This window comes from Salmo salar, chromosome 16, assembly GCF_965601325.2.
Source record: "Salmo salar chromosome 16, fSalSal1, whole genome shotgun sequence".
Lineage (NCBI taxonomy): Eukaryota > Metazoa > Chordata > Actinopteri > Salmoniformes > Salmonidae > Salmo > Salmo salar.
The window spans coordinates 31,577,387-31,595,456 of NC_138306.1; the positions used below are offsets into that span (position 1 = coordinate 31,577,387).

The following is an 18,070-nucleotide window of genomic DNA, read 5'->3' on the forward strand; positions in this document are numbered from 1 at the left end:
TCAATCCTATAGAAAATGTGTGGGCAGAACTGAAAAAGCGTGTGCGAGCAAGGAGGGTTACAAACCTGACTCAGTTACACCAGCTCTGTCAGGAGGAATGGGCCAAAATTCACCCAACTTATTGTGGGAAGCTTGTGGAAGGCAACCCGAAACATTTGACCCAAGTTAAACACTTTAAAGGCAATGCTACCAAATACTGAGGGTATGTAAACTTCTGACCCACTGGGAATGTGATGAAAGAAATAAAAGCTGAAATAAATCATTCTTTCAACTATTATTCTGGCATTTCATATTCTTAAAATAAAGTGGTGATCCTAATTTTCCATAGGATTTAATGTCAGGAATTGTGAAAAACACAGTTTAAATGTATTTGGCTAAGGCGTATGTTAACTTCCAACTTCAACTGTTTATATATATATATATAAAATTGTCCAATTAATCAGTATCTGCTTTTTTTTGGTCCCACAATAATCGGTATCGGCGTTGAAAAATCATAATCGGTCGACCTCTAATACACACTATATATATTTACAGACATAATCTATTTTACAATAGTTATATGTTGTTTGTTTTTAGTCCTGTCCTTCCTCTACACTCAACCTCTCCCATCGATTTCTGATGTCCATTCAGTTTGATTTCTATTTGCCATATATTTTTAACTGTGCTGTTTCACAAAAGTTCTGAACCCCTGTCTTAGATAACCTCCTCACAACACATACAGAAAACTTAGTTGTGATAACAGTGTTGCATTAGATTAAGGCTTCTTATTAAATCACATTGGTGTACTCACAGCTTGCTCTGTCTCCATTGTTGCGGAAATCGCCCTCCTCAAACTTCTCAGTGATGTCCGTCTTCTCCCACATATTGTGGATCTCAGACATGCAGAGTTTGGGGTTGAAGCGGAAGGATAGCCTCCCAGCTCTGATGGTCAGGTTGTGTTGGGTCCAGTCCCACAGGTACTGCAGGCGCTGGTTGTCAATGGCAGAAAAAGCATACATCCTGAGGGGAGACAACAGACAGGTGTTAACTTACTAACACACCTAGCAGCTGTGCTGGCATAGATGGGACCAAACCACTTTTTAATCAGTCAGTTTATTTACTTTAAGCACACAATAGAGCACTGAGGATAAAGTCGTCAAAATGTTGTGGAGTGGTTGGCCTAGTTTTCCATCTGGTGGATATGTAAAGTGTTAAGAGGAGAAGACGTCAGAGCGGATTGTGTTTCAATGTGCGTGGGTGTGTCTGTCTAACACTGAACTGTGCACACAGAGAGGGCCAGAGATGAAACAGAGCGACTCAGAGCCTCTCAGCTACATGGAATACCTTGGGAACGAGCGGAATGCCAGCCCTTCTCTAGAGCATTCCTTGTTCTGTAACTCTAGCCTGGGAGGGATGACAACAAGAGACCTGAGAGGCTTTCCCACGACCCTCCTGGTCATCTCCAGAAACACTCTCCCTATCTCTGACAGGGGATAGGACCCTGGTGATGTCATGCTACAGCCAGATTAAGCTGGGACACCTGGGTTTCCATTCAGATAGAGCCCTCAGGGCACAAACTGGTTGAATCAACGTTGTTTCAACGTAATTTGTCAGCGTATTGTGACGTGGAATCTACGTGGAAAATAATGCACATTGAATTTTTTTTAAGTAATCAATTGCTGTGTTTAGGGTGAAATTTAAACCACAGGATTATGCCATCGTGGTAACCAAATTTCAACATAGACGATGTCAGACCTTCATTGTTATATGCACTGCAGATTAATAATTGATATGTTGGATTCATATCTCCATTTCATCCAAAAATATAAGTTAAGGAATAAGACTAAATAAAATAAAATGTTATTTAAAGTGCATTTGAACTTTTATTTTATTTTATTTAGTCTTTTATTTAACTGAGAAGACGTGAATCTAACATATCTATTACTAATTTATCGACAACTGGAATTAAAGGAGAAGTTTGCTTTTTAATAACAAAATCTCTATTTTTGATGTAAATGGCATGTTATAGAAGGGTCCAAACACTTGTTTTGCATCTTTTACTTGTTTTTGAGAAACTTACCCCAACCAGCAATTCACTTCCTCATCCTCGTTGTGCATTGCTCTGAAAAAACATGAACAAATGCTCCAAAAAGACCCAAATACATCCTTTTAGAAATGGAAATGCTCTAGTTATAGTGATGCGGGACTTTAGATGAAATTGTGTCATTCCGAACTTTATCTTCAACATTATATTACATTTTGTGCGACTCAAGCTGTTTTCCTTATCCAGCTGTTCCAGTCTCTGTGTAGGCTGCTGCTAGAATGGACAGAGGTATCGCTCGAGTCGCAACAAAATGGAATATAACATTGCGGATAAAGTTTGGAATGACGCAATTTCATGTGTACAACATTTAAAGACCTGCATCACTATACTGAGAGCCTTTCCGTCTGTTCATGTTTTTTCAGAGCCCCCGTACTGCACAATGAGGATGAGGTAATGAATCACTGGTTGGGCTAAGTTTCTCAGAAACAAGTCAAATAGCGGGGAGAAAATGTCTGAAATCTTCTATAACATCACATTTACATAGAAAATTAAATTCCAAATTTAAATTCTAAATTCTCCTTTAAAGCTAGACTAAATCAGTGGCACAGATGGAACTATCCAAGCAGAAGATAGATCTCCTTCTAATGTTGATATCTTATTGCGTTGACAACCAAACACAATTCAATATCACTTTTTATATAGAATATATAGCCTATTAACTTGCTGAAAATTATATGTATGAGTCTCCAACTCAACCAAAAATAACAGTTAAATAATAGGATTAAGCCAGTGGCTCAGCTGGAACTATCCAAGCAGTAGATATGCCCCTTTTAAACGTTGATATTTGGTTGTGTTGTCAACAGTAAATAGCCTAAAGTTAAGGCTATCTTAAAAACGAATGTAACATTCAACCTTGAAATGAGTAACACATCAATGGCCACATTTTGAAGTTACTGTAATTACACCTTTCTTATGTAATCATATAAAGTGACCGCGTGCATGTTCAAGATAGCATGCACAATCGCTGTCATATTCTGCGCAGAATCGTGAATAGCATTGATCACTTGCACCATGTGCTTTTAATGTAACTTCAACTGCAATCCAGTTCTTTTGATTCTGCTATTAGATGAAGCACAGTGATATTAATCTGTTGTATAAATAAACAAAATATCTGTCATTGTATTCCCATTGGAACTTTTCTGTGGTTTAAAATGGTTGGAAGCACAGTGATAGACATTTGGGTGACAACTGAATCAAAACTCAGGCTTTGTTTTTCGATTGGAATTTGGTTGTGTTTTTAGATGGTTGAAAGCATAGTGATAACACATTGGAAATTCAACAAACTTTTGGCAGCCTTTTTGAGTGAATATACTGTAGGTTGTAATCTCATTGATCAACATCTCAACCAAATAATACCCAATTATCCACATTGAAATAACATGGTGTGCCCAGTGGGATAGTTCATCCACTTTTTCACTATATAACTTGGAGAGGTGCCTTGTTATGGTGGTTGTGTGAATTCCTTTGTACTGTAAATGTTATGGCTGGTAGCCTCTACTCATAAATAAATAATGAATGAGGCATTCAAAACCTGCTGGGATACATTTGACATGAGATGGATTCCAAAAATCAATTTAAATCATCCATGTGTCATTTTTCCTGGTCGAAAATATGGCTGGACCACGCTGATATTGGAGTGAGAACATCTTTCCTCTCTAGGCTGTGGTTCAAGGCTGACACGTCCCCAAACACATCTCAGACTCAGAGAGCAGCCTGCCGTACCCTTCCATGAGCTCCTCCCCATTGATGTAGCGCAGGCTCTTGAGGAAGGAGAGTGAGCCTAGCGTGTGGGAGTGGCGGATCCTCACATAGCCTGTCACTGTCTGGATCAGCCCCATGAAGCTCTCCAGCTCTGAGGCGATGTTATCTGGGGAGAGGAGAGAGTCAGCAAACACTAGTCAGACACAACAGCCAGTGTGTGAGAACCACAGCTCTGAACACATCAAATCCCACAGGCAACTGTACTGCTATACTGTATGACTATACTATACTATATGACTATACTGTATGACTATACTATACTATATGACTATACTGTATGACTATACTGTATGACTATACTCAATGCTCTAGAGGAGAATTACCCTGGCTCCAGCAAATCCAGAGTTGTACAAACATTTTCATATCTAAAGATAAGCTGTAAGTCACTCTGTCAACTGAGCAAATAAATAGCATAATAGCATAATGTGATAATTGGTTTGGGGCACAGAGCAGGCAGCTGATGTAATGTTGACTCTGTGGCCCACACTAGCTCTCCCAGTGGCCCCGTGCTCTGTGTTCCCCTCCCGGTCTCTGGGGAGACAGACAGACTGAGTGGTCCTGGTTACTGGTACTGGTACTCACTGCCACGGCGGATGTTGATTTGCAGGTTGCCTTTGATGACTGTGCAGCCCATTAGAGACTGAGCAGCATCCACTGAGTCGATGGTCTTGGAGTCACAGATCTTATCACACAAGCCATCACAGGCACTGCAGAACATACTGTGATTGAGGAAGAGAAAGGAGGGGGAGAGAAGAGGGAAATCAGTCAAGGAATGACCTTAACTAAATAAAACTACAAAAAAAGACAATTTCCAAGAAACATAATTAAGACGCCTCACCCCAACTCACCTTAAAAATCTCAAACTTCCAGAAGTAAAAATGTATCTAATTTTAGCTTTCTAAAATACAAGGGCACTTTCTTTGTGAACAATGTATTTTTTATGAGTCCTCATATGAAGCCATGGTTTCATGAGAAAATGACTCACTAAACAGTCCTAAAGACAAAACAAGACTGATATGGTAAAAAAATATAGGAGGTTGTCGTTTTTCGTCATGAATCTTGTTCTGTAGGCAGCTCTGCAGTGGTCACTAGCTGGCACAGCCACAATGTCATAAAATCTTATATAAACCTAACACTAACCTTAACTTTAAACACACTGTTAACCATAATGCCTAACCCTAACCTTAAATTATGACCAAAAAACACATTTTTGTTTTCATGGATTTTTACAATATAGCCAATTTTGATTTTGCAGCTGGCCTATCTAAGGGGAAATCGCTCAGTGCTGCCTCCAGGTCAAGACTCATGACTAGGCCTGTGGCGGTCACGAAATTTCGTCAGCTGGTGATTGTCAAGCAAATAACTGTTGGTCTCACGGTAAGGTAATTGACAGTGAATTAACATAAACACATTTAGCATCTCCTGGCTTCCACAAATAGCCTAGAAGCCACTGATGCAGACTTTTAGAACATCAACATTTTAAAAAGTCTAATAAATCCATGTAATATAGCCTACACCTTCACAATAAATACATTATTTATTTTAGACAGGTCTAAAGAAGTATGATATGAAAAAAATTTAGTCTATTTCAGGAGAAAAGAATAGCATACTCTGAGTTGTCCTGATGTGGCTATGCCAAATGGTTGTGGGCTACACTCGTTTATTTAGCAGACAAAATTTGCTTATAATTCCGTGGCATTATTTTATATTATCTTATGGTATGAAGAATACAATTGAACAAAGCTGAATAAAATATAAATATTTGTGTGCACATTCTATTCTAACCGCTCTGTGTTGAGCGGTTAACAAAGAAATAGGTGCTCTCATTCACAATTTGACAAGCACTTGATAATGCCTCGAAATTTCATGGCGGCATCCCCTTTGTGGCCATTATACACCCTAAAAAAATCCATGCCTTTTGCGGCCCGGAGTGCTGCGTAGTGCCCTTCTCCCTGAGTGCTGCGCAATCCGAAGCGCCTCTCACTCACATGGCTCTCGTCACGTGATCGGTGCTTTCTCATAGGCTACAAGTGAAGACAGACACATTGGGGACGGAACTGTGTGCATCCTTATCCAATTCCCAGGTGCATATTGAAGATATTGGAAGAACTGTCCACATTTACTTTTCGTCAGGCAACAAGATAAGTAGGCCTAACGAACAGCAAAATTACTAGCCTATGTCAATCTTCTATCCCCCATAGTACAAAAGTCAACCTTTTTCATTCTGTGCGAGAAATAAATATTCCAAACATAGTCTGGGACAGTTAATACAACCACTAGCTTAATAAACATATATATTTCACGCAATGTGGCTGACGCAACAGAACAGAACGTTTAGCTTAAAATGTTGATAAACTATTAGGCTATTTCTTCACATTATAAGAGCAGCAATACGCACATGGCAGTAGGCCATTAGCGCAAATGTTCCATTAGTGGGAAAACACCATTATCAAAAGTTACCGCAAATGCAATTATGCATGTAATGCTTTTATTATAAAGGTGCATTTTATGGTGAAAATGATCTTCTCCAAACTTGAAACTCACGCACTGCTTATGTGTGCCAGTAAGGCTCTAAACGCTTTGTAAAGCAGATTAAGGTGATTAATTTTGTCCACTTTAGTTGTGATACAATCCTTATCGAAACATATAGGCCTATGGGCTAGGCTACATGAGGTGTGCGACTATGATTCGAAAAAGTCGCAAAAAAAGGCAGTTTCTTATGCTGGGCATCATTCACAAGTGATAATATTTAATTCACAAGTGACATGCTAATATTGTCACTCATCAGACTATTCGTGATTTAATCTTGTCTTTACATATACAAAATAATATATGTGTGAAATTTCTTTTGATTTGGATTGGACCATTATCATGCACCTGTCTCAAAACGGGCAGAGGGAAAAAATACATACACTTAAATAGCGAATGGAGGACGTTTTTCCTGTGGTTTATTTTCATGTCAGCCAGGTAGGCTATACTCCTGTTGTAAAGATAAACAATGTGATTAATATTAGGAAAGTTGAGAAATAAATATAGTAGGCCTAGTCTATAGAAACCTGATAAGATCCTCCTCTTTTTAGTAGAGGCCATCAATCTGTTTTCTCGCACAATTGTATAGCTATAGAAATGTTGCGCAACGTGAGCTCTCATGAAGTGTTTGATTAGATTTTCGATTACCTTTGCATTGATGTCAGAGTGATTAGAGGGACAATAGAGTGCTGAGTACCAGGCAGTTAGCAAGTTTGGTAGGCTACTAATGACCATCAGCAGCATCAGAGCCTGGAGAAACTAATTACCGGGACTGAACAGTCAGGTGGAAATTGACTGTCTTCATGACTCGTGACCGCCAGTGTGGCGGTAATAACGTCACCGCAACAGCCCTACTCAATATGATGAAACCTGCAACAAAGACTCAACATGGAAAGTTTGGAGAATGAAAAATCTAAATACGGAGATAAGTTACCATGAGACATGAACAAAGACATTCTCTTAATCAAACTTATTAATGTCAAACGGGGAAATGTCAAACAGGGGAAATGTTCTGAGTTACAGCGCTGCTATGATAAATCCCTCCTGAACGCATTCAAGTAATGTTCAGAAAGTCCCTTTTGTATCTGATGTTTACATTTATGCTTGCTACAGTATGACCACACCCTACGGGCCCGGCCGTAATTTACAGAAATTCACCAATGGATGAGTCTTGTGTACTGGGTACTGAGTTGAGCATCTTCCTCTGATTCGGAATTACCTGTAAAGTCCACAGGCTTCAATCAATCATGACGGAACAATACATTCTGCCCGAAGCATGTTTAGCTCTGAAGCTTCTCCTTGGAGAGGTAGCCTAGCGGTTAGAGCAGGGGTGTCAAACTCATTCCACGGAGGGCCGAGTGTCTGCAGGTTTTTGTTTTTTCCTTTCAATTAAAACCTAGACAATCAGGTGAGGGGAGTTCCTTACTAATTAGTTACCTTAATTCATCAATCAAGTACAAGGGTGGAGTGAAAAGCTGGATACACTCAGCCCTCTGTGGAATGAGTTTGACATGTGGGTTAAAGCCTTGGGCCAGTAATTGAAAGGTTTCTGGTTTGAATACCCGAGCCAACACATTTCACTGCACCTATCTGGTGTATGTGACAATAAAACACTTTTTTTTGTTTTTAAGAATGTTATCTTGTAAAGGACCAGGCGGAGGAGGTGTTGAGATAGAGGTGAATTATTCAGAAGACATCTGCATGCAGATTCGTAATGTAACAAAACACACATGGCCAGAAAGTCACCCCACAATCAATATGTCAGAGGACTGTTTACAGTAACAATGACTGGAGTGAACTCATGGTAGTACTTAATATAATACTGTAGACAACCCATAACCAGGACCATGCCTGATACTGGGGAGACCTTGAGGTGAAGTGTGATCTCTACTCTCTTACTTATTGCTCTCATTGCGTGTGAAGCCTGATGGACACTCAGGCATGCACTCCCCTCCGTGGATGACAAAGTGAAAGTCACCGGCCAGGTGCACACGGTCACACAGGTCCATGGTAATGCAGCGCCAGCCCTCAAACTTGTAAGTGTCTGGGGGGCAGTCCTGCATGCAGCGGCCCTCGTGGTAGTAGTGCAGGCAGGCTGCGCAGGCCATGTCGTCGTCCGGCTCCGTACAGCTTCCCAGGCATTGGGCATGGCAACACTCACCACCGTCCGTACATGCCCGCCGCTCACACTTCTTCTCTGGGCACACTGGGCAAAACAGACAGAGAGAAACAGGTTAGTGGGTCAGAGTAAACAGTCTCTATATTACTGTAGGTCTGGATGATAGGGTCTGAGTAAACAGTCACCATATTACTGTAGGTCTGGATGACAGGGTCAGAGTAAACAGTCACCATATTACTGTAGGTCTGGATGACAGGGTCTGAGTAAACAGTCACCATATTACTGTAGGTCAGGATGACAGGGTCAGAGTAAACAGTCACCATATTACTGTAGGTCTGGTTGCCCAGGTCAGAGTAAACAGTCACCATATTACTGTAGGTCTGGACGACAGGGCCAGAGTAAACAGTCACCATATTACTGTAGGTCTGGACGACAGGGTCAGAGTAAACAGTCACCATATTACTGTAGGTCTGGACGACAGGGTCAGAGTAAACAGTCACCATATTACTGTAGGTCTGGATGACAGGGTCAGAGTAAACAGTCACCATATTACTGTAGGTCTGGATGACAGGGTCAGAGTAAACAGTCACCATATTACTGTAGGTCTGGATGACAGGGTCAGAGTAAACAGTCACCATATTACTGTAGGTCTGGACGACAGGGTCAGAGTAAACAGTCACCATATTACTGTAGGTATGGATGACATGGTCAGAGTAAACAGTCACCATAGTCTGAGTAAACAGTCACCATAGTCTGAGTAAACAGTCACCATATTACTGTAGGTCTGGATGACAAGGTCAGAGTAAACAGTCACCATATTACTGTAAGTATGGATGACAGGGTCAGAGTAAACAGTCACCATAGTCTGAGTAAACAGTCACCATATTACTGTAGGTCTGGATGACAGGGTCAGAGTAAACAGTCACCATATTACTGTAGGTCTGGACGACAGGGCCAGAGTAAACAGTCACCATATTACTGTAGGTCTGGACGACAGGGTCAGAGTAAACAGTCACCATATTACTGTAGGTCTGGACGACAGGGTCAGAGTAAACAGTCACCATATTACTGTAGGTCTGGATGACAGGGTCAGAGTAAACAGTCACCATATTACTGTAGGTCAGGATGACAGGGTCAGAGTAAACAGTCACCATATTACTGTAGGTCTGGTTGCCCAGGTCTGAGTAAACAGTCACTATATTACTGTAGGTCTGGATGACAGGGTCAGAGTAAACAGTCACCATATTACTGTAGGTCTGGACGACAGGGTCAGAGTAAACAGTCACCATATTACTGTAGGTATGGATGACATGGTCAGAGTAAACAGTCACCATAGTCTGAGTAAACAGTCACCATGGTCTGAGTAAACAGTCACCATTTTACTGTAGGTCTGGATGACAGGGTCAGAGTAAACAGTCACCATAGTCTGAGTAAACAGTCACCATAGTCTGAGTAAACAGTCACCATATTACTGTAGGTCTGGATGACAGGGTCAGAGTAAACAGTCACCATATTACTGTAGGTATGGATGACATGGTCAGAGTAAACAGTCACCATAGTCTGAGTAAACAGTCACCATAGTCTGAGTAAACAGTCACCATACTGTAGGCGGTGCGGTCGAGCGCCCTCGGTGGATGACAGGGTCAGAGTAAACAGTCACCATAGTCTGAGTAAACAGTCACCATATTACTGTAGGCGGTGCGGGTCGGACGCCCACGAGGCGGCGCAGGGCCAGGTAAACAGTCACCATATTACTGTAGGTCTGGACGACAGGGTCAGAGTAAACAGTCACCATATTAATGTAGGTCTGGACGACAGGGTCAGAGTAAACAGTCACCATATTACTGTAGGTCTGGATGACAGGGTCAGAGTAAACAGTCACCATATTACTGTAGGTCTGGATGACAGGGCCAGAGTAAACAGTCACCATATTACTGTAGGTCAGGATGACAGGGTCAGAGTAAACAGTCACCATATTACTGTAGGTCTGGTTGCCCAGGTCTGAGTAAACAGTCACCATATTACTATAGGTCTGGTTGCCCAGGTCTGAGTAAACAGTCACTATATTACTGTAGGTCTGCATGACAGGGTCAGAGTAAACAGTAACCATATTACTGTAGGTCTGGACGACAGGGTCAGAGTAAACAGTCACCATATTACTGTAGGTATGGATGACATGGTCAGAGTAAACAGTCACCATAGTCTGAGTAAACAGTCACCATGGTCTGAGTAAACAGTCACCATTTTACTGTAGGTCTGGATGACAGGGTCAGAGTAAACAGTCACCATAGTCTGAGTAAACAGTCACCATAGTCTGAGTAAACAGTCACCATATTACTGTAGGTCTGGATGACAGGGTCAGAGTAAACAGTCACCATATTACTGTAGGTCTGGATGACAGGGCCAGAGTAAACAGTCACCATATTACTGTAGGTCTGGATGACAGGGTCAGAGTAAACAGTCACCATATTACTGTAAGTCTGGACGACAGGGTCAGAGTAAACAGTCACCATATTACTGTAGGTCTGGATGACAGGGTCAGAGTAAACAGTCACCATATTATTGTAGGTCTGGATGATAGGGTCTGAGTAAACAGTCACCATATTACTGTAGCTCTGGACGACAGGGTCAGAGTAAACAGTCACCATATTACTGTAGGTCTGGATGACAGGGTCAGAGTAAACAGTCACCATATTACTGTAGGTCTGGACGACAGGGTCAGAGTAAACAGTCACCATATTCCTGTAGGTCTGGATGATAGGGTCTGAGTAAACAGTCACGATATTACTGTAGGTCTGGACGACAGGGTCAGAGTAAACAGTCACCATATTACTGTAGGTCTGGATGACAGGGTCAGAGTAAACAGTCACCATATTACTGTAGGTTTGGATGACAGGGTCAGAGTAAACAGTCACCATATTACTGTAGGTCTGGATGATAGGGTCTGAGTAAACAGTCACCATATTACTGTAGGTCTGGATGACAGGGTCAGAGTAAACAGTCACCATATTACTGTAGGTCTGGATGACAGGGTCAGAGTAAACAGTCACCATATTACTGTAGGTTTGGATGACAGGGTCAGAGTAAACAGTCACCATATTACTGTAGGTCTGGATGACAGGGTCAGAGTAAACAGTCACCATATTACTATAGGTCTGGATGACAGGGTCAGAGAGGAAAGACACTAATGGAGCTAACAGATAAAGCACAGATCACTCTAATTAGCTTATATACAGTGTCAAATTACAATAAATTCAACGGTTTTTAAACTGGAATACATTTATGAGCTTCTTTCCCTGGAGAGGAAAAAGGGTTAAATGGGTTAACTATTATTAGACCTATATCAAGTTCTGAGGACAGGAGTGAGGATGGGTGGCATGATGAGACTCTGATTAAGCTGGATGGTGTGTGTGTGTGTGCATGCCTAGCCTGTACTGTGCTCGTTGGAGGTGGAGGAGAGGCAGGCTTTAGGATTAGTGGGCTGTAAAATGGTAATCGCTGAGCAGAGCTGGGGAGCTGGAGAACGTTCTCAGAGAGGAAGTGGTGTGCCATCAGGGCGTCGAATGTTTGCGCAGGGCCCCACTCTGCTCTATGCCAGCCTTGTTAGTAAACTGCAGAGCTGGCCCCACTACAGATAAATATTATTGCTGTTTGGGACTATTAAGGGAATTCTGGGGAGGGGAAAGAGAGAGGGGGGAGAAATAAAGCAGTTGTATCGCCAGTAGATGGATTGCCGTTGACTCCAGGAGCAGAGGAGGGCTCCAATCAGACTGAGCTTCTCTGATACTACATCTTCATGGCAGTGGGGGAGCAGACCTGAACCAGGTCCCACTGACAAGAACCTACTGATGGACAGCGCACCCTTACCAGATTACAGTGCATCCCTTTATTCAAGTATAGATTTTATTAAAGCAGCTACCACCCAAGACAAGACCAAAAAACTGCAGCAAAGAAAACCCCTCAGCTAATAGATCATTTGCAGTCAATTTCTTGAGAAACAACATTTCATTGGTTTACCAATTCTGTGCCAGAAACGGGACAAAAGTGACGCCACTTACAGAAATCAGAACTCCTAGAGTAGCTTCCAAGACATATGAACTTCCTTCAAGACCGTGAGAAAATCAACAGTAAAACAATTATGTGGAGAACACTGGCATGTTTCAAATTAAGATTTTAGCTTCACGAATAACAATTGTCAGTGTTTACTGAGAATAGCAAAGGGACTAAACCACACAGAAATGTGGTATCAATAACACCAGCATTACCTCTGGTTGAGAAATACACTGACTTTGGTTACAATGGTGGGAAAGACAGGCTTCAAACAGTTCATTTGGAGTTGTTGCCCAATGAACTCTATAAGCGCAATACTATACATTTAATCTGCCTGTAATCAGCTCTGACTATCCGCCCAGGTATTAGGCCTATGCTGTTAGATGTTTAGACCATAGTTATTATGTGTATTATAATCCTTATGTATTATTTGGTGATGTTGTTCCCGGAGGGGAAGAGGAGGTGAGGTGATTCTGTCTAGTGAGGAAACTCAGTAGTTATTTATAATGTATCAAGGGCCACCTGAGTTTGGACAGGAAAGGGGAAAATACTTTATCAGGGGCCCCAGGTATGCATGAGGGAAGGTGAGGCAGCATGTGCCCATGGTAACTGAATGACAGGAGCTCTAATCTGGAGGCCAAGGGAAGTCTACTACACAGAGACAGGCCTGGGTGTGGGCCCAAGTGAGTGGATGTGGAGGAGCTCTTGGTGACCTAGTGCTTTTTACAAATGATTACCCCTGTCTGAAGAGGATCTAACTCCAACTGAGAAGGCCACCGAGCGACACGGTGACACTCCTGGTTCCTAGGCAACGGCCTCTTGGTGCCGAGCCCTGCAGGCTGGTGGGGGGGGGGGGGGGCACAACCAAACACACACGACACGTCTTCATCATTCTGTCTGTTCATTAGCCTCCGCACTAATAAGGAAATCAAAGGTTTTTAAACTGTGTGTTTATTGGGGTAATTCATCTGCATACTGACATATAGAATGATTATTGTATTAAGTCAGAGGAGGCTGGTGGGAGGAGCTATGGGAGGACGGGCTCATTGTAATGGCTGGAATGGAATAAATGGAATGGTATCAAACGGATCAAACATATGGAAACCACATTTGACTCCATTCCATGGATTCCATTCAGCCATTACAATGAGCCCGTCCTCCTATAGCTCCTCCCACCAGCCTCCTCCATATTAGGTGTATACTGGGTGTGGTGCAGAGATAGAACTAGAAAAAGAAAGAGAGAGAGAGTGTGTGTATAGTAGGAGTGTTTCCTTCGAGACGTGTGTTTGGTTGTGTAAGATGTGTCTAGTGTCAGAAGATCAGCGGTGCTTTATGAACCAGGGGAGAGAGGGAGTGGGGCTGCTAAACTAATCTAAACATGAATATTTCATGCTGCTTTAGCAAACATCTGTGTAAGTGAAGAAGAATGTGACAATGCACTACAGCAATGTTGCAAAGCAAACACATCATACTCCCACAGTACCAACTAGCCTAGTGCTTCTCTTTTTCACAAGGGAGGAGACTCATCATTCCCACTCTTAACCATTTCTCAAATAGTTGAGATTCTTTCTCACATTTGGTCAAATCACAAGCTGAACATACAAGAGGTGAAATTAGTCATCAAACATTCCATTAGAGTTTTGTAACCAACAGAAAGATGCAAGTTTTTTCAATAGAAAAAAATTAAATAGAAATCAGCTATTTGGTCAAAAGAACACAGACATGATCCTTCTTATTTCTGCTGATATCTTTAGCCAAGACTTAGGCTAATCACTCTATTTATTGCCATCCATTATGTAATAATTGGTTTATTACTAATCCGCTCATCACCTTTAACACACAGGATTGATTGAAAACCTTTTCTAAACCATAACACAGGATTGGTGGGTTGGAATGAGTATGGGTGGTAAATGAGAACTGCACTTCCTTAAATAGCCATATGGCCCTTTTATAAGCTATATATAGATGGACAGTTACTTGTTCCAATTCCAACTCTCTAACCAGGCTCTAGCTCAATGCTCCATAAATACCTAGCCATTCTGGACCTAGCCCATGAAGACAAAAGCATTATTTTAAGTAACCTATCCAATACCAACACATACTAGGCACTGATCTAGAAGTTGAATCCCATGATGGAGGTGAGCAAAGAGAGAGAAAAGCAGAGAGAGGGAGAAAAAAACTGGAAGCCATTCATTTTTTGGAATTCCACCAAAAGGGGGCAGCCCAGACAAGCTCAAAGGGGCCTCGTTAGGAGAGGTTCCGCATCATTTGAACAGATCCCTCAATGAAGAGAAATTCCAAACATGTACACCTTTCGCTGGGAAGAAGAGGGGGTAGCTGCTGCCTCACAATCCATATAAGTCAAGCCAATTTCCCTGTGTGACCAAACAAAATGTGGTATCAAGAATACAATCCTATATTTATAAATGCTCCAAGTGCAGCCAGCCTATTTCCACACTGCTCTGCTCTACACACAGCTATGCGTGGCATCGTGGGTTTCCACTGCTTCAGAGGAAAGGGACCACTAGAATACCTAACAAGAAATGCACGACTGATCAGAGAGTATGTCTCATCAGTTTAGTTAGTTAGGCCCAATAGTCCTTATCAGGAAGTAATGGTCTATATTGCACAGTATTGTATCTATAGGCAATGTATGTATTTCAATGAATTGAGGATAACATGTAAATAGATACAGTGTAAATAGTGCACTTACAGTTATCTTTAAATGAGTAACTCAAGGGTTGATTATGATACTGGAATAATCAATGCCAAACACTGGGCTCCGATAAGATTGTATGGCCCCATTAAGAAAGCTAAGATAGCGGTATGTTGTGGTTGTGCCCAGTCATGTGTGACTGTCAGTAGAGGAGAGAGGCTTCGTACAGCTGACAACACACTCCTGCTGCAGAGATCCAGAGGGTTGGGGAGTGGGTGTAGGGGTTATGTACCACACTCTCATTTCTGCACAATCTCTCCCTCCTAGAGAAAACTGACAGGTCAGACGCCATAGACACTGCAGCTGCCCAGCCTGCCATGCTGCACGCAGCAAAATTACTGCAATGTAAGGAGCGGCACGGTCCATCTCCTCTGTAGTAAACAACACAATGAACACAGAGAGAGCGACAGAGTGGGCTCCCCACAGAGACTTCCACACATTCCTGTACCCTCAATAAACAGAGAATGAACGAAGAGCTACAGTCACAACAGTGCTGTAACAGACTGGAAAACCTACATGCTGTTTAAAAGCCCATTGACCCACTTGGATGTTTTTCCTGTGACATGTTGTTTGCCTGTGGTCTGAAGTCAGTGGAGTATACAAAGAATATCTATCAGCTCAGTAGTCAAGGAGTAGAATGTAAATCCCTTTGTCCTCTTCACCAACATACAATAACACATTTCAGGAGACTAAGAAGAAATATGAAAGCTTGTTATGACTTGACTCAAATACTGTATATCATCAATCCTGGATATGTTGTAGTGGGCTATGGATGTAGCAGAAGGATTAGAATGCTTGTTTTGCTGCAGGAATGTGACTGCAGGGCCAGGATGCCGATAAGTGATCTGAGACAAACGGAGGTTTGCTGACACGCAGCATCTGCATCAGAGAGAGAGCGTCAGATCCCTGCATCGAGAGGGCTCGCCTTGCTTGGCTGGCGGGGGACATGCGATTGGGAGCTGTTGCGAATCGGCGATCTTGGGTTTAGTAGCCTATGGGAACATCATGTGTCCGCCCGCCCGACGCCCCCCTGCCCTCTCTCTCTGTCTGTCTGTCTGTCTGTCTGTCTGTCTGTCTGTCTGTCTGTCTGTCTGCCTGCCTGCCTGCCTGCCTGCCTGCCTGCCTGCCTGCCTGCCTGCCTGCCTGCCTGCCTGCCTGCCTGCCTGCCTGCCTGCCTGCCTGTCTGTCTGTCTGTCTGTCTGTCTGTCACAATATGCTCTGCTTCGTTCTGATCTGATAAGGAGACAGTGAGGTTTCAATTGATGCCTGTTTTTCTCCCACATGACGCTTCGTTGATCGGGAGAACCACATTTCTCCGTTTGACATTTATAATCCTAATATTTTATCACAGAATTTCAGTTTTTCTTAAAAGACTGATCCTTGCAGAGAGCATTATGCACCAATCCTCCTCTGGGTTATTTGAATGCGTGGCATGTCGCTCTAGCCAAGGTGCTTGCGTCGGCTACTACAGTGTTTACATCTGGGGAGACTAGTGACGCATTTGCAGCCCGCACGCAACGATGCTGCAGTGGAATAGTAGCCTATTCTATGTGCATACCTCTACTGCTGTATTTGCTATCTCACAAAGTCATAAGGTGAAGGTAAAATAATCGAACTGGATACAGATTCAAAGGAATGTAATTTAAAGCCATGAAGATGACAAAATGTGAGGTGATCATATATCTTTTCGATTTCTATTTCAATTGATCTATGCTTTTCAAGGCCAATTTAGATGACCTCTAGAAACAGAAATACATTTATTTTTTAAATATATATATATATATATATATATATATATATATATATATATATATACTCTAGTAATAATAAAAATAACTGTTATTATTATACACATTGGATTATTATTAGTATTAGTATACGTATTATTTTCCATATTTTTCTAATCATAAATATCCAATTTGCCAGTGTCATGAATAGGATGTAGGACAGACTGTTTGGAAATCATTCATTATTAACGGGGGAGGAATTTGAGGGGTGTAACTAGGAGAGATTTCTTGTGGACCAATAGCAGGCTTGCAGGGGCGGTTCTGGATGATTGACATGTTATTGAGTCTGGAGTAGAGATGGTAAACAAGTCCTCTCTGGTGAGGGGAGTGGGAGGGGGAGCTGTAACCATGGTGATTAAACATGCCCTTTTCAGCATGCAGTGTCTTTATACCTTCAGGAAAAGCCTGAAAATATGTTGTTTGATACGATACAATACAATATTACTCTCCTAAACCCAATAGGCCAGTCCCCTTTGTTGTAGAGGATGTTGTTTTGCTTTCGCTGGAACAAAACCAAGATCTTCGTATTTCATCTGACCTGGAAACAAACCCTACATCTGTGGCAAATCAAATGTACCATATGTTCGATCAGATTGGTTATCTCCTTCCTTGCACTATTAACATAGATTCATTAATGGTTCAAGTAATCTGCACAAGCATCCATTTATTGCATTTTCCAGCCTGCACACCAAGGCCATCTATGAAGGTTGAAAATAGTGAGCTCAATGCTGGCCCCAGCAGTCAGGTACGGTAGCCCCTCATTTTGTATACAGTCAAAGCTCTGCGTCTCAGATTACCAGCAGAGGCAGGAGCAGCAGTCTGCATCCGTCTGGCTGTGTAGCTCCCCCCGACCCCCAGCTCCCTGGGCTCCATCAGGCCACATCCTCATCCGGCAACCCGATTCTCCCCTGGAGCCCCCATCGGTTCACTCTAGACACTTGTTTAAACCACATCAGCACAGAGAGCCAGGGAGAGGATGCTTCCTACACTAGCACAGCCGAAAGACAAACCGCACCACCAATCCA

General features: G+C 42.3%; 1 protein-coding gene across 1 annotated transcript in view; it reads right to left on the reverse strand.

Annotated features, from left to right (window-relative positions):
- The window catches only part of LOC106573762 (insulin-like growth factor 1 receptor), a 172,738-nt gene that overhangs the window by 41,936 nt on the left and 112,732 nt on the right, over positions 1-18,070 (reverse strand). The window contains exons 3-6 of the mRNA XM_014149105.3: positions 8,273-8,579; positions 4,427-4,563; positions 3,806-3,950; positions 791-999 (exon numbers count right to left, since the gene is read on the reverse strand). Of these exons, the coding sequence (XP_014004580.1) occupies positions 791-999; positions 3,806-3,950; positions 4,427-4,563; positions 8,273-8,579 (798 nt within the window). The remainder of the gene's footprint in view (positions 1-790; positions 1,000-3,805; positions 3,951-4,426; positions 4,564-8,272; positions 8,580-18,070) is intronic.